This window comes from Spermophilus citellus (genome assembly GCF_964194105.1).
Source record: "Spermophilus citellus genome assembly, chromosome: 2".
NCBI classification, from domain to species: domain Eukaryota; kingdom Metazoa; phylum Chordata; class Mammalia; order Rodentia; family Sciuridae; genus Spermophilus; species Spermophilus citellus.
The window spans coordinates 58,046,038-58,071,192 of NC_138183.1; the positions used below are offsets into that span (position 1 = coordinate 58,046,038).

General features: G+C 32.5%; 1 protein-coding gene across 1 annotated transcript in view; it reads left to right on the forward strand.

The window, feature by feature from the left end:
* MPDZ (multiple PDZ domain crumbs cell polarity complex component) overlaps window positions 1-25,155 on the forward strand; it is a 151,868-nt gene that overhangs the window by 20,374 nt on the left and 106,339 nt on the right. Inside the window, exons 2-3 of the mRNA XM_081281986.1 lie at window positions 2,895-2,963; window positions 5,536-5,702. Of these exons, the coding sequence (XP_081138112.1) occupies window positions 2,948-2,963; window positions 5,536-5,702 (183 nt within the window). The 5' untranslated portion in view covers window positions 2,895-2,947. The remainder of the gene's footprint in view (window positions 1-2,894; window positions 2,964-5,535; window positions 5,703-25,155) is intronic.

A 25,155-nucleotide genomic window follows, 5' to 3' on the forward strand; every position in this document is an offset into this window, starting at 1 on the left:
ATTTTGAATTTGGAAAAGGGAAAAATGTGGTAAGATAAATTTTTCCTCCTGATGAGGGGCAGCATATTATAGGAGTTAGTTGTGGGCTCTGGAGCCTATCTGCCTGTACTCAAACTCTAGATTCATTACTTAATAGTGGTGTGATTTAGGCAAGTTTCTTAGTCTTTTTGTGACTTATGTAAAGTCAATGGATTGTATGACTGTTAAAGGATATAACTGGATAGCATGCTTCAATAAGTACCTAGCATTTTGTAGGTGCCCTGTTTGCTGTTATTATTGCTGCTTCTGCCCCCATAGTAGTGTTGATCTCCTGGTCATCTCTACAGCTCATCTCTCTACTGCCTCTTTGATTCAGCATTGCCACTGCTAGCATGAATTGCCCAGGAAGAACCTGGGCTGCTTCTGACCTATTGTTGGGTCTCCTATAAGACTTACCCTATGACCATGGCCTGCTTTTATGACCCAGGTACCCTTATATTTCCATGTAGTGTTGAAATGGGTAAAAAGAGAAGGGAGGTGGTAAGGTGGTGAAAGGGTGGGTGAAAATGAGTTTGAAGTTTGAAAGAAGTAGATTTGATCTAAAAAGTTCTTCAATTACAAATGATTTATATATAATTAGAACTGAATTTACTGGGTTTTGGGGATAAGGATAAGGGACATAAGAAAAACCCTTTTTTAAAAAAACAAACAAACAACTTATCTCTTTGCCATGGTTGTAAATAGTGAAATCCCCTGTAAACTTCAAAAAAGCTATGATTTTATTTTAGGGACATTAGACCAGTACAGAGAAGCTATGAAACTGTACTATGTTTTATCTCTGAAATTCACAGTAAGTTCAGCTCTCCTGGGAGACACTGTCAGCGACTTGCAACAGGAGTGGCTGTTTTTTTTTTTTTTAAACTCTTACAACAAGTTTCTTGAGGGGTGGGTGGTAGTGTAAGTAGCTTTACATCTGCATTACTGACTTCTTGGTGAACTTTGGATGGCCATGTTTTTCTCTGTTGGGAACTTCCTGCCCAACTTTCTCTGCAGACTCTTCATAAATCAGTGGCTATATTCATAGGCTACCTTTCCCCCATGCCATGAATAGTGCCTGTCTTTCTGAGTTAATTTTTCATAAGGTAAAGTGGATAGAGCTAAGTTTTATTGTGCATACCAAACATTAATATATATAATTATTTTCCTTCTAAAATTTATTAATAAGATTTATTTGTAAATAGATCTAGAGTCAGAAAAAATATGCAACTTAACAAGGATAAACTAATTCATGCTTCTTCATTGCTTTCATGGTTCCTCTGTCTATTTAATTAGATACATGTTGGTAGACTTGGGGTCTCCTGACTTTTAGGTTTAATTTTTCAGAAGTTAATTTTTTCAGAGGGTACTTGCTATTATGATATTTTTTGAAAGAATATTGTAGTTTCCTTATAAATAAGAATTAAAAATATCACAAATTTATCTTTAAGTTCTCTGTATAGTGCCTCATGAATATATACTGTCTTGCATGGGAATGCTAACCTATACGGACTCAACATTAATCCTGAATGTATATTTTATAATTATGAGTTTTTTGTAAGCTGGAAATTAGCATACATTATTTACCTCATTTATCACAAGATACTCAATGAATAAGTTTATATTCTATAAAACCAAGGTTGAGATGTTAGGCTACTTGCTAAAAGCTACACTGTTATTTAAGTTTTAATTCTAGGTCAGAGCCAGTGCCCTCTCCTTGATACTAGGGCAGTTTTAAAATAAGTGCCACTACTTGAGCTGTTTGACTATTTGGAATGGAGTTGATGTTTTCAGACTACTGTTCTATATTGGGATAAGGAAGTTAGCAAGTACTATTTTCTGTTATTATACAGAGAAAATTGTAGGCATTGATGTTCTATGCATCTGCTCATCTACATACATCTACTTTTTGCCAAGTATCCTTTCCTCTTGAAGAGGTAATAGAGGGCAACTTGGTCTTTCTCAGAAAAATGGCCTGTCTCACCTTCCAGTTGAAGAATGAGGATATGTGGTGATAGATTCCTTCTCTGAGAAGACTGACACCTGGTTAACTCAGGATTTTCTGTGAAGCAAAGGGTGGTTGTACCTCTGGAGACAGTTGTGCAGAATTGTATAGCAGAGGCTGATTATGGTTAGTGATGTGGATATTGGCTGTGCATATCTGTACCCAGGACTTCAAAGTGTCCAATTAAGTGTTTCCAGAGAAAGATAAGATCTATGTGAAGATAAAGAATGAATTGAGAAGGTATTTTTAAGTGGAAAAAGGAGAACATTATAGTTAGAAGAATAGTTTAAAAACCTTTGAAAAATTTAAGAGGGCACTCTCTTTTATTCAGTTTTTAATCCATGATTTAATGTATTAAAGCAGTATAGTATTACCTATACTGCTTTGGTGTCACAGTTCATGTCTAATTGGTATGTATATTATCTTCCCAGTTAAGGCTGTGAGCATTTGAGGGTAAGATCACAAATTCATTTATCATTTTTGCCTAGAGAATTTCATATGCAGATTCAAGTAAGCTCCTTATTCTGTGGTTAAGGATCTGTAAATTAATCCAAGATTACAGTGGTCTGTGCTGAGAAGCTCTTCAGGAAATATTTTAGAAACTTGTACCATCTTATTTAAAACAGAATTTAAGCTTTTCTACTTATTATTGCAGTTAACATGGGTATGCGCATATCATTTTGAGTAAGTTCTAGAGTGCTGACTTTTTTTTTTTTTTTGCCTGTAATGGGAACTATGTGAAGTTATATCAACAAGAGTTAATGGTCAGAGGAATTACAATGGTATCAAGTGCTATTTAGAGTATTTAGTTTTAGAAGAAAATTACAGTTCTGAGAAAACGTAACCCTTTCATTTTATGTCCTTTTTACCTCAGAGTTCCATTTTAGTTGCTGTTTGAAATCATTTTAGAGAAGAACTTTGAAAGAAATGTTGGAAACCATAGGTAAGACTTATTCTTTTTTTTTCTGCATTTTTAAAAGTTGAAACTCCCTCCTTTGGGATCTTTGAGTATGATATGTTCTATATAGCAGATTCTATCTGTGGTAACTTAGATTTAAAAGGTTGTTATCCACTAACATTGTGCCAAGATAATACTTTTCTGTATTTGATCAGTCTCATGTGAAGTGTTACAAAACACACATAATTTGTACATAAAAATAAATATGACATTCTACCATTTATGGGTTTTAATAAAGCTTAATGTATACCTAATTCTAATTCATGAACCCAGTTGTAGTTAATATTTGTTTCTGGATTACAGGAGAAAATTTATTAGTATTTTAATATTGAAAGATGACCATTATTTTTGTATTTGTGGCTGAATTGCCTCTGAGCTCTTGGGTGTGTGTGTGTGTGTGTGTGTGTGTGTGTGTGTGTGTGTGTGTGTGTATTTTATTGGGGATTGAACCCAGCACTCTACCACTGATCTGTATTCTCATCCCTTTTTTAAAATAAAATTATTTTGAGACAGAGTCTTGTTAAGTTGTTCATTGTGGTGGCAAACTTGTGACCCCTTCTGCCTCTGCATCCTAAGTAGCTGGTATAACAGGCATGTGCCATTCCTGGTTGAGCTCTTGCTTTTACTTGACAAGGAGAACAGTAACAATCTCTTTAGCTGGTAACTTCATTGAAGGCAATTTAATTTCCTCATGAGATAATTTAGGTTGAAATAGCTAGATTTCCCATGTTTATGTGTTAATCCCTTCTAGAGAAACTAGTTTATACATCTGTTTACAAGTATATCAGGTGTGGTACATATCTGCCATCATCAGACATAGCAGTTCTGTACGTATTCCAGGTAGCTTATCTATTATAACTTTTTGAAGGTATCTAGATTTTACTCTGGCACCTTGATGATTACGGTTGATGTTTAGACAGCTTCATGTTTTAAGGGTAGGAGGAGAGTCCATGGCAGTAAAAGAAACAGGAGCTTCTTTTATGATCATGTGACTTTTGTTCCTGGTCCTATGCTGATCATAAAAATGCATGGATGTACATCTCTATCACTCATTTTATACTGAAGTAATACACCATAAAGAGAAATAGCCTACACAAAAGTGGAAAGGAAAGGAAAGGGGAAGTACAGAATTATGTAAATCATTACTATCTCAGCTTTGTTCTATTAGCTATTACTACTGAGTTGGACACCTTGTAACAATTGCCATGAGAATTAATGTATTCACATTCTAAGTTACCATGGGAGATGATCCAGATGAAAATTCTCGGGTACATCTTTATCATTATTTGCTTTAAAATTTCTGCTTGAGTAAATGTTATTTTATTTCATTTTTTTTGGTTTATGTAAAATCATGATCTTTGTTAATTCATATTTTAATTGCCCAATTTCTGTGTAATTCCAGATTTAGAGCTATATAAAGTATTTCTAGTAATGACTGCCATTATATATAAAGTATCTCTAGTAATTGGTTACTGTGATATTTCAAATATATTTTAAAACAGGTACTTCCTATCATCCTGAAAGTGTTAGGACATATATCTGAGTACAATCTCTATTAAAAATAAAAAACAAATTTGGCTTAAATTATAAGTAAGTGTGTATGTATGACTACAAAGATATGTTTTTGGCTATTATTTGTGGTAGAAATTCACTACTGGTAGAAGTAAGTATATAAGATATAAGGACTGTTAGGACATACTTAAATATTTACTTTTTAAAAAACTTTGTGCCTGATTTATAAAGCATTTAATAATTATTTGAATTGGTATTTAATTTGGGGAGGAAGATATTTCAACTATTAAAAAGTAACCTATTTGAAATACTCTGTGTTATTCTGATGTATTTTTAAGTAAATTCTCAATTGTAGAATACTTTGCTTCTTAATATGTGAAATTATTATATTTTGGATATTGTGTTTAATCATTAACATTATCCATATCCACTTGTTAATGAGCCAATTATGTTGCTAATTTTTTTATATGTAAATAAGCATTTTCATATCTTTTTAAAGAAGGCAGATATCTGCATTTTTGAGGTGACAGCTCATTTGGTTTTTATTAAAAAAAAAGTCATGATTTTTATGGAAGAGTTGAAACAGCTCACATTGGAATTTAGATAGCCATCATCTGAATTGGTTTCTGTGACTAGTTGTATTCAGCACACAATATAACCAATTTCTTGCTTTCAAAGAAACTTTCTTATAGGAGCCTTCAAGGTTTGTGGGGCACATTTCCAGTTACATGTTACACCCTTTCTGTTTTATCTCCAAACCAAATTCCATTGGTTTGAAGCAAATGTAAATATAAAAAATACTGTGTAATTTGCTGTTTAATTTTGAGGGAAAATATTCAAAGTATTAAAAAGTGCTCAGTCTTGTACTTTTTGTTCTTTTGTACTTTATTAAAATTTTGTACTTTTGTAAAACTTTTTACTCAAAAAAGACAATTTTGTGCACTTAAGAGGCATAATTTGAGAATTTCCACAAGCATGGGATCCTTATATGCTTGATATGCATGTTTTGAGTCCTGTTATTTACTAATGCTACTCTTTGGAATAGATAAAAATCGGGCCCTGCAGGCAGCAGAGCGCTTGCAAGCCAAGCTACGAGAACGTGGGGATGTAGCAAATGAAGACAAACTCAGCCTTCTAAAGTCAGTCCTGCAGAGCCCACTCTTCAGTCAGATTCTGAACCTTCAGACTTCTGTACAGCAGCTGAGAGACCAGGTAGGATATCATTGGGGTGTTCACAGCATGGCATAGATCTTGTGAAAGGATTGTTTTTTTCTGAAGGCTGATTTTCGAATGTGTTAATGAATAGTTAATGAAGTCATTTAAACCTCCAAACAAGACATTCAAATTCACCATGGCTTTTTCTTCCTAGTTATTTTTACAGTGGTTGTTGCCGTATACTGTAGATGATATGACATTGTGTTGAAAGCTGTGTGGATGCTGAAGAATGAGTTTCTACAGGAAAAGGGGATGATAAAAGTATGTTTGGGGTAGATGGCTGTAGACTTGGTTTCCATCATCACTAAGGCTCATTGTTCATGTGATCTTACTCATTCAGATTCAGATTTGAGTATGCTTGTAAGATTTCAGATAAGCCTAGATTTGCATGTGTAATCATGTGTGTAGGGAAGGGAAATCACCTCTATTTTGACAGTAAAAGGAATAATTACATTGTCATCAGTTAGAGGAATTGCAATTCTCACTTCTTAAAAGAGTGTAAGTAGCAATTGCTTCTATGACAGCATCAGATGGTAGAACTTCTAAATGTAACACTGTGTTTCTCCTGTAAAAATTATGAGCATTAAAAGTTGGAGCATTTATACTAAAATTGAAACATATCATAGTGACAGAGTGAAAACTAAAGTCAGATGTTCTTTGAACTTACTTAATTTAATCACTATTTCTCAGGTTTTTAAAAAATATTTTTAAAACAGTTCATATCCTCACAAGGTTTGAAGTTAATTATGCCTTCAAGTTCTCATTCTCATGTTTTTAGAATTAATTTAATGGTTATGGATGACTTGCTAGCAAATATTCTGCCTTAAAAGGTTAAAAAAGAATCTTGAAAACTAGTTTCATAATACAATGAAAGAACAGCTCCAATAAAAAATTCCCAAATAGTGCTGGAGGTGTAGCTCAGTGGTAGGACTGTGGGTTCAATTCCCAGTACGATAAAAATATCAGAAAACAAAAAACAACACTCAAAATTGTGCTAAATGCAAAAGGTAAAACAGTAGTAATAGAAAAGGAATTTGTTTAATGTTGTGTTAACTTCTTAATCTACATTTGTATATTTGTAGCCCCTCTAAAATAAATTAAGAATAATCTTCAGACATATGTAAATAATTTCTATGTAATGATTTTAAAAGTCATGATCATGAATTTTAAAAGGTGTTTTTGTTATTTGTAGTGTGTTTATCCCCTTTGTAAGTTATGGAGATACTAATTTTCAATACTAACTTTCAGAACAAATTGGTAAACTTATGGAGAAACCACCATCTTGAATGTAAATGTAATTATGATGGGAATAATCATCTGGTTTTTCAGAGTATAGAGAGGTTGAACAGATATCTTCTATTTATTGTATTGTATGGAAATGTGATTAAAATGGGAAGGAAGTTGAAATAAATAGAGTATCAACAAGTACACCACTAGTCTAGTGAGATAAATCATTATTTTCCTGCTAGCCAGCCTTACGAATGGCAAAGAATCTTTGTCCCTCCTGTGTCTGATGAAAGAAAGGGACAAATGGACCTACTTGCTAAGCTTGATTTAATATTTTCAAATGAAAGTAGGATATGGGCTCTAGTACTATGAGTCCTACATGGTTCACATGAAAAATACTTGGAAATCTTTTGAGCATAATAATAGAGGCTCAAGTTCTGTGACTAATATATGCTATGATTTTGCTATTTTATTAATAATATATTTAAGACTAAATTGTGAATTCTGTAGGCATGTCTTACATGTCTGTGGATTTTGTGTCCTTAGTCACTCTTTATGTAGAAGAGAAAGCTAATAATAAAAGGGACCACGGAAAGTATCTAGCTTGGAGAGGTTAAGTGATTTGTTTTTAAGGGTAAAGCCAGAACTAGAATTCAGTTTTCTTGGCTCCATGGGCTTCTTTCCCCCTTTTAGGCTTTGCAGCCTATCTTATATCTTCTTTTCAATGATAGGAATTTGATCCCTAAATGTCAAGAGTTTCATTTTGATAATTCCTCAATTTTTGTGACTTTTCACTTTAATCTCCATTTTTTTACTAATTCAATTCTGTTTACTTATCAGTATTTTATATATGATTAAAATAAAAATGTAAAACTATGTAATTTTTGTATATTAAATAAAAATATAAATATTCTAATTTCATCAGATTTACCAATCGCTAATTTATTAATATTTATAATTTAATAACTAAATATATCTAAGGAACAAAATTTGTTTCATGCTTTTCAATCAGTGGCTACCCAAATCTGACCATTGCCTTGTTTTTACTTATTACCTTATGTGTAAATTATATTTTCATGTATATAATTTTTGTATGCACAACAGGTGCAAGTTACTGTTTCAAATTTTTTTTTTTTTTTTACCATCACTGGAAAATTTGATCTCTTCAGTTCTTCCCCTCTGTCATCCATTCTCCTGTCTTTTAGAGAAGCAAAGGGAGTTAAATAATTGAAAAACCTGAGGTATATGCAGCATATTGGAGAACATGATCATATTGTTGTTGCATTAATGATAGATGCTGATATGCCATGTTGAATTAAGCCTACAATTTTTTCCCTCAGATCCTTCTCATTACTTCTATTCAATAATGTTTAATTTTTCCAATTTGCTGCTTCAGTATTAAGACCACCCTTAGAAATCAAACTATTTCCCTTTGGCAAATTAAACACTTGACAGGTGTGTAACTGAGAGGGCAAAAAAGCCATGCCCTGAAGGGATGTGCTATTTAAATATTGTCAAAAATATTAACAGGTCTGAGTATATAATTGATGCCTCTGTTTAACTCTGCCACATTGTGTATTGTTCTGTCCGCCAGCTAAAAGATGTGTGCTATTAAACCTGAATAATCTCTAATAGCTCCAGTTCATTTCCTGCCGCACAATTTCTGTTTAAATGAAGAGAAAAAAGAGAACTGTGACTGTGTGTCAATGATCTGTCAAATGCAAATTCTCAAGTAGTGTCTTCACTGTCACCTAGTCATCACAGCTAATAACTATGGGGCTTAATGCGTATTCATGACAAAAATCCATCTATTGTGGGGGAAATAAACACGTTAGCAGTTTAATAATAGAAATGTGTCAGCCTTGAGGATATTGGATTTGCATATTTATTCTATGAAGTTTCTGCAGTCCAGTATAGGTGATGCTGCTTTCCTGATTAGTTAATTTCCTTGTCTTATAAATTGATCATAGGTACTAAAATAATCTTCTTACTTTAAGTAATTTTTCAGAAAACTGTGAATTAAAATTATTATTTTCAGTAGAAATTTAGGATCAATACCTAGAAATCAACATTACCAAGATTATTTTAAAAAAGATGGCAGTGGAGACCAGTTCTAAGACAGGAGAAAAGATATGGATAACTCAGGTTGCAAAAGTTGCTTATATGAGAAATAAGCCTTAGGGCACAGAATATTCAAGATATCTCTCCTTGTTTCTCATCTCTAGACTTTTTGGCCTGTGACATTTGATTGTTTTGTTGTTATTTAATAATTAAAGGATTCTAGCTCATTTGTTGTCCTTCCATACAGTGCTGGCTTATATACTTTTCATCTAGACATATAATATATATACACGCAAATTAAGCCAGATTTTTTCTTTGGAAATTTATGACATCTCCTAAAACAACTAAACACATGGTGGGTTGTATAGAATCAACTTTGGAATTACTGTTCAATGTTGATTAGTGAGATTTTTTTTCTCATTTTTTATTCTTGAAATGTAGTCTTCATGGTGTAACATTTTCATTGTTTATTTCTGTATATTTCTTTTTTAAATTTTTCTTTATTTTTTATATTCATTTTTTAGTTATAGGTGGACACAATATCTTTATTTTATTTTTATGTGGTGCTGAGGATCAAACCCAGTGCCTCAAGCGAGTGCCCTACCTTTGAGCCACAACCCCAACTCTATTTCTGTATATTTCTAAGTTTTACTTGTTCACATTCCAAAAAAAGAATGTGAAACAAAGAAATGGATGATTCAAAGATAAACCTAAATAAACTAAATAATAATATCATAGAACTAGATATACCAAAGACCTAGGGTTGCTGAAACCAAGTAAATCATTTAATTTCAGTTTCCCAGAAGCAAAGACAAATAAAAACAACTGAAGGATTATATGTTCATTGTGAGACTTTGTTGAGTGAACCCAATCTTCTCCTGACAATAGGAGGGAGGGTTATCACATGGACACTTTGTTGAACACTTAAATCAATGAAACCTTAATGAATAATAAGATGGAGGTTCTCACTATCTAGAGGGGAAAACAGAACATAGAAAAAAGAACAGGTGAGTGATGGAAGGAGAAGGAACTTTTACTTAAGATAGATTTTGCAAAAGGAGTAGGAATTTTCGGCAGATGTAGGGAAATTATTTCAGGTAGAGGGTGAAGTGTTTATAAGAGTATGCAGTTGTTTTCAAGTGAGTGTGATTTTTATATTTTCCTTCAACAAGAAGTATTTGGCAATGTCTGGAGTCAGTGGGATTATGTGGATTATTATGATGGGTAGAGGTTAGCGATGCTGCTAAACATCCTTCAGTGAGCAGCACAGCCTCCCACTGCAAGGAATTATGGGTTTATAAAGTGTTTATTGAGAAATCCTGGTATAGAACTATGTACAGACATGTATTATCAAAGCAATTAGATTATATGTGGAATATTGGCAGGAATGGAAACTATAGAGCCAGATTGTGAAGGACCTATTGAGGTAAGGGTTTTTTGGGGGGTGGTGGTCATTATTTCCTTGATGGTACCCTAGGATTAAGTCCAGGGCCTTGCATTCAAGTACTCTACCACAGAACTACATTCCTAGCCATTATTTTCATTCTTTTATACCCAACTTTCTGGAAAATTATCACATTTATCTTTTACTCCTTCTATTAAGTATAATATTTTAGCAATCATTTTATGTTTTATTTGCCTACATCTTATCACTATGGTAATAATCCTAACAAAATTATGTCAAGAATTTTAACATTTTGATAAGTAACATGTTTGATTACAATTATCAAATATGTAAATTGGCTGGGCATGTTGGTGTGTGTCTATAATCCCAGTGATTTAGGAGGCTGGGGCCAGAAGATTACAAGTTTAAGGACAGCCTGGGCCATTGAGTGAGACTCTGTCTCAAATAAAGCAATCAAAAGGGCTGGGATTGGGGATGTAGCTCAGTGGTAGTATGCTGCTGGGTTCCATCTCCAATACAAAAAAAAGAAAAGAAAAAAAACTCTGTTCTTTAAGGAATTCTTCTCTCATCTTACTAATATTGAGAATACAGCATGACATTCAGATTTAGTGATAACTTTTCTGCCAGAGGGCACAATTAGGGGTGTGTGTGTGTGTGTGTGTGTGTGTGTGTGTGTTTTGTGTGTATCTTTTCTGATTCTGTGTCTTAAAACAGGAGCAAAAAGTAAAGATGTAGGTAAATATTGTGTAATTCAGAGGGTTAGTTTTGAGTTTCTGAGGTATGCAGGGATTGTTAAGTAGAACATACACTGTCCTGAAGCATAACTGAAGAGGATATTCTGTAGATAAAGATTTATAAGATGAATAAATCTAATTCATGATCAAATGTTGAGGTATATGGCTTCTAAGTAGAACATGAGCAGCTCTGATAATTTCTTACATATTTTTAGATTGATGGAAAAATGAGAAATTTTGATAACTGAACATTTTGTTGCTGTTTTGACTTTGGTGATATGCAAGATACTATTTAGTGTGATTCATGTCTTAAACAGCCGAAATGCTTGTATGCCCCAGCTTTATTTTATTACTTAATAAATGATAAAAACATGGCTCCCTCTCTATAGTTTCTAATTTGAAGATGATTCATCTGTAGGCTTGCCATCGGTAAAGGGGAAATGACTACTGTCTCTCAAGAATGTCTAGGTTAAATTATGACTTGGTGTTGATGAGAGGAGGGAGGACAAAAAGAAAATATACCTTGATTCTATTAACAGAAATAATTGAAAAATGGAATATAATTCTTTCAGTGGATGTTGCTTGTGAAAATGCAAAGAGGTCTGTCTTACCTCTGAAAGAGTTTTATGATAAAGCATTGCAGTTGCCCAATAGGAAAATATGTACTATATTCTTGAGACTATACTATAATGTACATTATCTAGAAGTTAAGAAAGAAGGAGTGATTCTTATGTTTTTAGATTTACAATAAAGTTTATTTACTGTAGGAATTTCAAATACTTTATTTTTGGTACAATAACAGCTTTAAAATGTTTGTTCCTTTAACTAAAAGTTTGTAAATATAGAGCCATAGAATGGACTAAAATTCTTGTTTTTTTTTTTTTTTTTACTGGGCAAGAAGATACTGTTCAAGTTTTTTCTACAGTGCTGGATTAAAATGCAACACCATCTTGCTACTGGGTATGCATGTGTGTCTGAAACAACAAATGGTGCTAATTGTATGGTATTTTTGTGACAAAGTTAAATGGTCTTTGGAGAAGAAAGAAGAAAATATTCAGTTTACTGGGTATAACCTAAATGAGTTTTTTAATCCAAGAATTTAAGAACATTTGAGATTGTTTGACATTTGAAGCTATAGCAACAATATTAAAAACCCTATGTATTATGGACTTTGTTCCATTTAACTAGTCCATCAGTATGAAGTAGCTTTTATCCCCAACTGTCCAGCAAGGAAATTGAGGCTTAGAGATGTTATGTAACTTAAGCAGGACCACACAATTATTCACTGGTAGACTTAGGGGAAGAATTCATGTCTGTCTGACCCTAAAGCCAGTGCTTTTTAATTTTTAATTTACACCATTTCTGAATTCTCTGTTCTCTATGTAAAGAAACAAATAAGATGAAAACAAAAACAAACAGAAACAGTTAATAGAATGCCTAAAGAGAAATGGATTTAAAGTAAAGGTCTTATTAAATTCATTAAGATCTTCCATTTCTCTTTAGTTTTCCTCCCAAATTTTATCAGTATTTTCAATATAAACCATAACTTTCATCCTTATTTTATTTATAATTATGCTAGATTATAAAAGTAAAGGAAATGAACTGGTAAAGATAATAGTGGAATGGAGAGGCAATATGGCAAAATAACATGAATCGTCATGTATTTATTCCCATATGATTACTCTTGTCTAGTTTTTATTTTATTTTTCTTCCAACCAAATTATGAAATGTGTCAGTTTTATTTGCCTTCTGGAAATGTGGGACTGCTAGGAAAAACACTGCAAAATCCTAACATACTGTTTGCCTAAATTTTCAATTTCTAAATTGCTATTTGTCTTGGCATTTTAAATTGATTAATTTACTTAATTTTGATACTTTCTCTGCATTGATGTAGAAAATTTTAATATACATTGGTAAGAATATTACATTTGTTCAAGATGTGTCCCTGGAATTTTTTTCCCCTTGAAGTTTGGCTAAGAAAATACAGAATCGTTCAGATTTAAATAAAGACAAGATATTCTGCAAATATGCATAAACACACATGCCTAGACTGTGGTGTATAGGCTTTGCTCCACTTGCCATTTGTTAGCAAGCATAAAAAAGAGCTTTAGAATTGCATTTTGATTTTCTTTTTAAATTTTTTATTTGAAGTTCATTTACTATTTTGGGTGTAAAATCAATGCCATGTTCATCTTTGAATACCTTGCACCATCACAATACTTTTGTCAAGTTCAAAAAATAGTTGCTTAATTAATTACAGAATATGTGAGTATTCTTAAATAATGAAAACTGTTGTACATTGACTATTTGTCATTCTTTGCCAGAGAACTAATTTTTAACAAAAATAAGTTAACCAAATGACTTAAGTTTCTTTGGAAACCTTCAGTTTTCCTCTTGCTAACTATTGAAGAGGTGTATTATTCATCATCATCACCACAATTAAATCATACTTAACATGTGTTCAGTTCTTACCATGCTTCAGAAATTTTTCTATCTATAGGTATCTGTTTCATTATTATGACAATGCTATAAAGGAGGTAACATGATTTTCCTCATTTTATAGGTAGGGAAATGGAAGCACAGAGAGATAACAGTGGAAGAGCTAATGACTGAACCTAGGTAGGCTGATTCCAGGGTTGAGGACTTAATCATAGAGCTCTATTGTTTTTTTATTTTATTGTCTTCAATAGCCTAATGAACAAATTTTAAGGATTTCCTAGTGGTTGAGGGCTTTTGGGGATTATCTGATCTCCGATTGTCTACTGATTATTGAAGACACAACCCAGATTTGTGTTTGTATGTGTGTGTGTGTGTGTGTGTGTGTGTGTGTGTGTGTGTGTGCATATACATATATACATACACACAACATAATTCTATAATATTATGTAATATAATATACATTATATATTCCCTTGTCCTGTACAGCCCTTTACTAAGTTTCCTGAACCCGGCAATGAGAGGATGAGGGAAAGAGAGACACACACACAAAAAAAAAAAAAAAAAAAAAAAAGAGAAAAAGCTGGGTCTCAGTGGATCAGCCAAAGCCCTGATGAAGGAAGACTGACCAGGAATAAGCTCAGCACTTTTGTTATTATAGATTTAAACATGAAAAGGTTTTATTGTGAGAAAGTTTCTTCAAGATAAACAGAACCAAAGTTGAGGGTAAAACAGCTCAATTAAAATTAACTTACCAACTTTTGCCCATAATTCTCTTCCCTTGGGCAGCTGGTGTTTGAACCTGAGGTCAATAGCTGAATAGCTCTGTGACTGGCACAAAACCTTTTGAACAGGGTGTCACCATAGCAACTGGGCAATCTTATGAGCATCTTTGCACTGAAAAGTTCCCAAGAGAGGTGTCGCCTATGTCTCTGGGCAGTTCAAAGACCCATAATTCATTTGCTACTCCCAACAATATATTTTATAAATAATGTTATATAAATAATACAAATATATAATCAAACATGTATATATGCACACACATATTCCTAACTGAGCCTTTCTTTTTTCTTTTTAGTTGTAAAATGGGAACTAAGTAACATGAATTTGAAAGGTGTAAAGCCCAGTGGTTGAAATTTAATATTCTTTTATTTTTTGGTAATGAGGATTGAACTCAGGGGCACTCAACCACTGAGCCACATCCCCAGCCCTATTTTGTATTTTATTGTGAGACAGGATCTCCCTGAGTTACTTAGCACTTCACCGTTGCTGAGGCTGGCTTTGAACTTTCAATCCTCCTCCTTCAGCCTCCCAGTGAAATTTAATATTCTGAAGCAACATTTCTCAAACATTTTGGGCTCATGAACAGTTTATATTCATAAAAATTACTAAGGACTTCAAAGAGCTATTGCTCATGTAGTTTATCCATCAATAATTAAAGAAATTAAATTTAAGAAATGTCTTAAATATTTATGAATTCACTGAAAAATAATCATGAAATCCATTTTATGTTAAAAAATCAATGAGAAGAGTGACATTGCTCTATACTTTTGCATATCTCTTTAATGTAAAGCTAACTAGAGGAAAACTGTATCCTCTAATCTGCTTCTGTATTTAATCCGTTTGTATTTTTGGTCTTTAATTGCTATATATGGAGGAAATCTGGCCTTGCACAGATGTATAACCTGGAAAGTGAGGAGAATAGTTCTTTGATAGTATATCAAAACTTGCTGTGAAGCTGGGTACTATGGTCCCTGCCTGTAGTGTCAGCAACTTGTGAGGCTGAAGGCAGGAAGATCACTTTTGACCACAAAATTGAACCTAGCTTACACAGCATAGACCCTGTCAAAACCAAAAAACAAACTTTAGTAGTTCCATCCTTTTTCTTCCTTTCTTGTTTTTGTTTTGGTACTGGGAATTGAACCCAGAGGTTATGAAGCTACATTCCCAGCAACATCCCCCTTCCCTTCTCCCTTCCTTTTTTTTTTTTTTTTTGAGACAAGATCCCACAAAATTTGAGGCTGAGGATGGCCTCAAACTTGTGATCCTCCTGCATTAGCTTCCCTAGATAGTGGGATCACAGGTGTGAGTCACCACATTCAGATTCAAATGTATTCTTAAAAGATAGCTGGAATATGGAATTGGAAATAAAATTAATGAATACTTTGTATTCTATTGTATAAAGTCTATTTGTCTATTTTTTCTCTTTGATTCTTTTCAACCACATATAATTTTACATCATCTTGGTCTTTTAGAAAATTCAAAAAATTGCAAAAAATCACATTTCATTATATAATATCAAAAAATCATACTTGCTAATGTCACTTAAGATTGTATGAATAATGTCTTTTTTGGTACTGGGGATTGAACTCAGGAGCACTCAAACACTGAGCCACATCCTCATCCCTATTTTATATTTTATTTAGAGATAGGATCTCCCTAAGTTGCTGAGGCTGGTTTTGAACTCATGATCCTCCTGCCTCAGCTTCCCAAGCTGCTGGGACAAGGCGTGTACCACTGTGCCTAGCCTAGACCTTACTGATAATGTCTTTAAGATACAGAAAGTTGTCAAGCTGAGGGTGGCAAATATAAGTGTTCCTAAATTTTAATTTTCACTTGAAAGTTACAGTTTTATTTTTGGCAACAATTGCTGCCAGCTGTTTTCCTCAAAGTGACAGGCTTACTTTGTTTATTTTTAAGAGATTGTCTTACAAATATGCATAATCATAGTTTGATTTTTAGTCATTTTCAAATATACATGAAAAAGTGGATAGTTCAGCTTGTAACTCAAAAACAACTATGTTTCCTCAAGACAACTTATGATTTATATTTTTTTTACCATTTTTAAATAGTATTGAAAACATATAGATCCAAAGATCAAGATATAATAAAGTTAACAGCTTTTACTCATCATTAAGAACTTTTTTTAGGTGATCTAAGGGAGGGCAAATAGACTATTGCTCTTGATGAGGGATGCTAATGAGACTTTGGTTATTTTTTTCAACCTGTCAGACATCTCCTTACCCTATTCAATGACAGAAAATAAGAATAATGTCAACAAAGATTTAACAAGTTTGAAAAAGAAACCATCATTTAAAAAATTAGAATCTCTGTGAAATTTCAGGGGTTAGGTTAAAAAATCTTGTTATGTTTTACTTAGTTGCACAACTGAAGGTTTTTTTTTTTTTTCCTAAATGGTAAACTAAAAGTTTCTTTCATAACGGTAATAAAAAGAGTTTGAAACTATGACTGTTTTAACTTCATTTTCCAATTATTACCCAAGTGTTCACATATGTATGTATTTTATGAAATTGGGGGAAAGAGGCTGGATCTTTTCTCTTAAGAGTATTTCTAAAAATTTTAGTGTCATTTAGGCCTTCTTCAAAAAATTGATTTATAAAATACAACATCAAGTACGTTGCACATGCTGCCGGAACACACATCTTACTTCAATGTGCCTGGTAATTGATTTCAATAAGTATCTTCATTTCTAGTTTTAGGAATGACAATCTTGAGTGAAAACTGAAATATTGTAACCTGTTAAGTGACCGTTAACTCCAGTTGACAACATCATATAAAATGCACATGGAGTTTTGTAAATTATCTTGTTATTTAATATACCATGACAGTCAGCATTGCTTAGACTGATTAGTGATCATTTGTATATACCTTCCTAAGTATCAAGAAGGAAAAATCAAGTGTTCTACATACTCTTTAATTCATTTCCTTCTTTAGGCTCTAAGTGCTCTTTGCCTTCCATTTTCAGTTTTATATCTGGTAATTTAATCCCCCCTCCTGCCCGTGCTTTATGCCTAACATACTCCTTGGGAGGAATGACTATTTTGAATTTTCACACATAAATAGATAATTCAATTTTATGTAAATTTAGTCTTGAGTATATATGCTTTGTGCCTGGCTTATTTGTCTTAACTTAGTTTTTATGAGATCATTCATGTTGTTTAATGCAGGTATATATATATTTTTTTGCTTTTCATTGTGTGCATATACTAGTATGTGGAATTTTTTCCCCCTCAGATCTTATATGTTATAAATAAATGCTCCTTTGAACATTGTAGTATACATATTTCAATGTTTATTAAGTATGAATTTATCTAGAATATTTTTACTGAAGAGTGAAAGTTCTGGGTGTTAAGGTACATACAGATTGAGTATCCCTTACTCAAAATACTTGGGGCCAGAAGTGTTCAGATTTTGGATTTTTTAAAAAAAATTGCAATAAAATTTTCATATACTTAATGACATTTCTTGGGGATAAAACTCAGGTCTACATATAAAATTCATTTATTTCACACCTTATACATGTAGCCTGAAGGTAATCTTATGCAATATTTTTAGTGCACCTGTGTTTTGTCTGTAACCTATCATATGAAATCAGGTATGGAAATTTCTATTTGGGCCATGATTTTGCTGCCCCAAAAGTTTTATATTTTGAGTAATTTTAGATTATGGATTTTCAGATTAAGGATGCTTAATCTGTAATCAGTTTTCATAGATTCAGCCAATCTTTTTTTCTGAAGTGGTTATAGGTCTACTCTTTTACTACAGTAAGTGAAAATTCTTGTCATTCTATGTCATTGCTTTTACTTGGTACTTCCAGCTTTCAGTGCACTTTTTCCATTTTTAGCACTCGGGAAGTTACATTATAGTGTACCATGTTATTGTTTTAATTTATGTTTTCCTATTAATGTGCTGAGCATTTTTCATTTGACTGTTGATTATTTGGATATGCTACTTTGTGAGGTTCCTATTTATTTTTCAAACCTATTTTTCTACTGGTTTGTCATTTGTATTGTTTGACAAGTGTTGCTTACATATTCTAAATAGAACTTTTTTGCTTGACATTTGCATGGCAGTGATTTTCTCCTACTTTGTGTTATTGCCCTTTATTGTATTTTTTAATAAAGATTTTTTTATTTAAAAAATATTTTTTTCAAACTATTTCCTTTACGGATATTGCCTTTTTTGTCTTACTTAAATTTTTTCACTATACCAAGAATAAAGATGTTTTCTTTTCTAAATTTTGGCTGTGGTTTGAAGTATATATAAAGTATTTACATGTATAATTTTCCATTTGAATATCCATTTGACCCAGAACAAAGTATCAAAAAGACCATCCTTTCTCTTACATTGATCCCAATATTGTTAAACAAAAGATCATATGTGTGTGGTTCTGTTTCTAAACTCTGTTGTGTTGATTTTTTTTTCCAAAAAATGTCCATATTTTAAATAGAATAATTTTTAAGTTTTATTTTCTAATTGACTTTGATAGGAAATATAGGTGATTTTTTTAATATTGATTTTATGTCCTCCAACTTTATTGAATTCACTTAGTAATGCTAGTGGTTTATCTGTAGATTGATTTGGTTTTTCTCTGTATATAATAATGTAGTCTACAAATAATTTTAGTTTTTGTTTCTTCAATTTTAATCCTTATACCTTTTCTTTCTTTTCCTCGTCCAATGGAAACCTTGAATTTAATATGGAATAGAAGTGGTGATAGTATGAATTTTATCCATTATTTGTTTCTATCTTTTGAGCTGTTCCTGTTTTTCTTTTTTCTGATAATGCAGTAAAGTAAAATAAATACTTTTGAATGTTAATTCAACCTTTTATTTCTGGAATGTCCATCTTGGTTATAATCATTATTCTTTTAAGATAATTTTTTATGTTAATATTCTTGCTTAGTATTTTCCTATCCATGTTTAGATGAGATTACTTAATAACTTCCCAGTATAGTAATGTCCTTGTTGGGTTTTAGTGTTAAGGTTATGCTGGTCTCAAACAAAGAGTAGAGAGCAGTTCCCTTTTTTGTGTGTGAGTTTGTATAAAACTGGTGTTAATTAAGGGAAAAAAATTTGGAAGAATTTATCAGTGAAACCATCTGGACCTATTTTTATTTTGTTTTGAGGGAGGAAAATTTTTAATAGTGAATTCAGTTTTATTGATAGATACAAAACAATTGACATTTTGGTAAATTCATTCTGAAGGAATTTTGTTTCATATATTTTCAAATTTTTTTTGACATAAGGAGATTATTTACATACTCATAGAGTCTAGTTACATTCATTTTTTAATTTTCTTTTCTTTTTTTTTTTTTTAAAAGGGAGAATGGGATGAAATAGTGTTTTAAGCTTGTGAACAATTTTATTTTATTTTATTTTTTAAAGAGAGAGTGAGAGAGGAGAGAGAATTTTCAATATTTATTTTTTAGTTCTCGGCGGACACAACATCTTTGCTGGTATGTGGTGCTGAGGATCGAACCTGGGTCGCACGCATACCAGGCGAGCGCGCTACCGCTTGAGCCACATCCCCAGCCCCTTTAATTTTCTTTATTGGCAAGTTATGCCTTTTGTATTCCCCCCTAATAAATATTGCCAGAGGCTTATCAGTATTATTTATTTTTTCTTCTCAAAGGCCAACTTTCAGGTTTGCTAAATGTCTTTATTGGATTGTTTTTCTAATTTTCAAGTTTTTCCCTGATAGAGCTCATTTTTTTTCCTTCTCTTGAGTTATGTTTCCTTTGTTAACATATTGAAGTAGATGCTTAGCTCATTGATTTTTAATTTTTCTTTTTTCCCTTATACATTATATCTATAAATTTTTAAGTATTTCTGTGGCTGTATAGTACAATTTTTATATGGCATATTTTCATTATTATTCAGTTCAAAATTTGTTGTATTTTTGTTTTTTTCTCTTTTAATTATTTGACTTGGGTTTATTTAGAAACATTGCTTAATTGACTAACATTTTTGAGTTTTCATGTTATTCTGTTTTTGAATTCTTGCTTAATTTCACTGTAATCAGAGCACATTCTCTAGTAATATCAGTTCTTTGAGATTACTGAGTCTTATAGATTTTTTCTGTGTTTTTCAAGAGAATTTGCATACAGCAATTGTTGAATGTAATCTATAAATATCAGCTAGGTGATTTTTATTTACAATCTTGGTTCAGATCTTGTATATATTGATTACTTTTCTGTTCTATCATTTTCTGAGAGAAATGTGTTATAATTTATGATGCTGAATATGTGCTTCTCATTTGAGGTTCTGAGAAATTTCCCTTAATGTCTTGGGGTTATGTTTTTAGATTACTAAGATTTTTTTAAACTTCAGTTGATGCTTTGTCTCAGTGAATTATTCTATTTTATTAACACATCTTTCATATCCACTTTCCTGACAATAGTTTAGCTACATCAGATTTCTTTGGTTAATGTATATGCAGTGTATCCTCCTCCTCCTCCTTTTTTTTTTTTTTTTTGCTATAATTTTTTCTTTAACTGGCATCTTTGTTGAGCAGCATGTATTTGGAGATTTTTTTTTTTTTTGTCTGAGAACGTTGGTCTTTTACTTTGAAAGTATTTAACCCTTTTATGTTTAATGTAATAATTGATAAGTGTGGTTTCATTTTTCATGTTTTTTTCTTTTTTTGTATTTTTCATTTTCTTTCTCTATTAGTAAATTATTTAGACTTTGTTATTATTAGTTCTTACCCTAAAGACTATAGCAAGTATCTATGATTTATTTGAGTCAGCTTTAAAAAAAAATTGATATTGATATTATTAGAGATTCTTAGGGTTTTGTTTTGTTTTGTTTTTTGCAGTACTGAGGATGAAACCCAGAACCTTTTGCCTACTAGACAAGTGCTCTCTCCAGTGACCTATATAGCTTGTAATTTTCGAATATAGTATAGAGAATTCCAGTATATACTTCAGGTTTTTCCCAGTGCTTATATCTTAATAATAATATACAATATCAAAACCAAGAACTACCGTTGGTATTCTACATTATGTCATTATCTCAGTTTGTATCATTTTTTCCACTAATATTTATTTGTGTAACTTATCACCACAATCAAGATCAATTTTAGGTTTCTTTTTCAGATCTATTCTTCAACACAAAGATCTCCTTTATTCAGGTATAATACAGTTCCTTCCCATACTGTATATACCTAATCCCTGATAATCTTTAATCTATTTTTCATACCTATAATTTGTTATTTTAAAAATGTTGTAAAAATAGAAAAATTTTAGTTTTTTTTACACTTAGTGTAATACTCTAGAGATCTATCTAGTTGTATATATTCATATTTTGTTGCTCAGTAGTATTCCATGATAAGGATATAACTACTGAAGGGCATTTTTGTTTCCAGTGTTTCACTGTTATAAAGTGGCTAATATGAGAATGAAGCACTTTTGACAGAGTTTGCTGTGTAAATAAGTTTTTATTTATCTGCAATAAATATTCAGAAGGGTGTATGGTAAATGCATGTTTAATTTTTTGAAAACTATGAAACTATTTTTTTTTAGAGTTGTATCATTTTACATTCCTACCAACAGTATGTAAGCAATCCAGTTTGCCTACATTCTCACTATCCTGAGAGGTGTATAATGGTATCTCTTTGTGCTTTAATTGACATTTCTTTAATATGTAATGTTGTGAACATCTTTTATGTGCTTATTTGCCATGCATGTATTCTCTTGAGTGAAATGTCTGTTTATTTTGCTCATTTCTAACAGGATTCTATCTTTCTTTAGTTAATTGAATCTCATAATTTCTTCCAGATGTGAGTCCTATGTCAGATCCATGTATCTTTGACTGATTTTTTTTTTTTATTGGTTGTTCATAACATTACAAAGCTCTTGACATATGATATTTCATACATTAGATTGAAGTGGGTTATGAACCCCCAATTTTACCCCAAATGCAGATAGCAGAATCACGTCGGTTACACATCCACAATTTTACATAATGCCCTAATAGTAATTGTTGTATTCTGCTACCTTTCCTATCCCCTACTATCCCCCCTCCCCTCCCCTCCCAACTTCTCTCTCTATCCCATCTACTGTAATTCATTTCTCTCTTTGTTTATTTTCCCATTCCCCTCACAACCTCTTATGTGTAATTTTGTTTAGCAATGAGGGTCTCCCTTCATTTCCATGCAATTTCCCTTTTCTCTCCCTTTCCCTCCCATCTCAAGTCTCTGTTTAATGTTAAAAAATTAGACAATAAGATAACAAATAACCCAATCAACAAATGGGCCAAGGACCTGAACAGACACTTCTCAGAGGAGGATATACAATCAATCAACAAGTACATGAAAAAATGCTCTCCATCTCTAGCAGTCAGAGAAATGCAAATCAAAACCACCCTAAGATACCATCTCACTCCAGTAAGATTGGCAGCCACTATGAAGTCAAACAACAACAAGTGCTGGCGAGGATGTGGAGAAAAGGGTACACTTGTACATTGCTGGTGGGACTGCAAATTGGTGCGGCCAATTTGGAAAGCAGTTTGGAGATTCCTGGGAAAGCTGGGAATGGAACCACCATTTGACCCTGCTATTGCCCTTCTCGGACTATTCCCTGAAGACCTTAAAAAAGCATGCTACAGGGATACTGCCACATCAATGTTCATAGCAGCACAATTCACAATAGCTAGACTGTGGAACCAAACCAGATGCCCTTCAATAGATGAATGGATAAAAAAAATGTGGCATCTATACACAATGGAGTACTATGCAGCAATAAAAAATGACAAAATCATAGAATTTTCAGGGAAATGGTTGGTACTAGAGCAGATTATGCTTAGTGAAGCTAGCCAAACCCTAAAAAACAAATACCAAATGTCTTTTTTGATATAATGAGAGCAACTAAGAACAGAGCAGTGAGGAAGAGTAGGAAGAAAAAATTAACATTAAACAGAGTCTTTGACTGATTTGACTCTACTTTAATTAGTACTGTTACCACTTCCTGGAAGTCGCAAGGAACTTAAAATACTTTATCTCTGTTTATCCCACTCTTGCTTTTGTGTGGCTGTATTATCCCATTTCCACATATATTTAAAACTTTACAACTTTAGATTGTGTATTCTGTTAATTAATTTCTACTAATTGGCTTGTATTTTAAACCTTTTTTATACTCAGATCTTTTCAGGAATTTGGGATCTTTTATTTGAGATCTTTTTCTTCCTGCTCCAAAATTTACTTTGGTAATTCTTTTGTACAAATATGAGGTAAAGGAAGGGGTTTGTGTGTGTATGTGTGTGTGTGTTGTGTAAATGCTGGGTATTTTATGCATGGATTGTTAGGTTTCTTTTTTCTTTTTGGGGGGACTACCAGGGATTGAGCTCAGGGGCACTCAACCACAGAGCCACATCCTCAGCCCTATTTTGTATTTTATTTAGAGACAGTGTCTCACTGAGTTGCTTAGCACCTTGCTTTTGTTGAGGCTGACTTTGAACTCTTGGTCCTCCTGTCTTGGCCTCCCGAGCCACTGGGAATAGAGGTATACTCTGCCGTGCTCAGCTTCATATCTTGTTTTTTAATTGTTCTATTAATTTCTGTCTTGTATGATTTTCCTTGAGAAGTATGCTATTTATTCTTCTTTCAAGAAAAGGTGACCTTTACTCTTGTGATACTAAAATTTTCTCTGGGTGGGTTGGTTTTTATTTGTTTACCATGTCATGTTGTGGTGGCTGGCATCTAAAATGAACATCAATACTCCCTTCCCCTTCAGTGTGGATTGGATTTACTGCTTTATTTTGTCATCAAAAATATATGTCAGAAATTTTGGTGTATATACACCAAAATGTTTATATATATATACAAGTGCCTCTCACATTCGAGGTAATAAGCACTTTACCACTGAGCTACAGCCTCAGCCCTATATTGGTATATTTTTGATACCTTTACTTTTTAAAAATATTTTTAGTTGTAAATGGACATAATGCCTTTATTTTATTTATTTATTTTTATGTGGTGCTGAGGATTGAACCCAGTGCCTCACACTTGCTAGGCAAGTACTCTACCACTGAGTCATAACACCAGCCCACCTTTACTTATTTTTTTTAAGGTCTCTTATACACATTTTGTAATTTTTCTCAGTGGAAAAGGTATTCTGATTAGTTATTGTACAGGGTGAGCTTAATTGTGTATAGAACTAAAGAGAATTTTTGTTTTTTTGGAATGTTGCTACTGAAGCAGCATTCTAAGCACAACTCCAAGCTAATCCTTTAGGTGGAAAGTTACTGTCCGTTTCTCCTAGTGAGGCTTGTTGGCTTAGGGTACTACACTCTTATCTACTTAGGTGTTCTGTTTTGTCTGCTTCTTTAGCTCTTATCCGCTAAGGGTACATTTGAAAAAAGTGATTTTTTTAAAGCTATTTATGCTATTTATACTTATAACTTTATGAAGTTATATATGACATTTTCTCTATGAAAATTTAAATTATTTTGAAAACTGTGTAGGTGAAATAATAAAGCAATTGTTCATGGATTTGTTTTGTTTAATTAAACTGTAAAACACTAAGGCTAGATCTCATAAAAATCTAAAAATTTTTTTTTTTATTGGTACTGAGGCTTGAACTCAGGTGCACTCAACCACTGAGCCACATCCCCAGCTCTATTTTGTATTTTATTTAGAGACAGGGTCTCACTGAGTTGCACCTTGCTTTTGCTGAGGCTGGCTTTGAATTTTCCCATTTTAGCTTCTTAAGCTGCTGGGATTATAGGCGTTTGCCACCATGCCCAGTTTGGAGTATTCTTTTCAAAGTGTTTTTCAAGTATTTTCA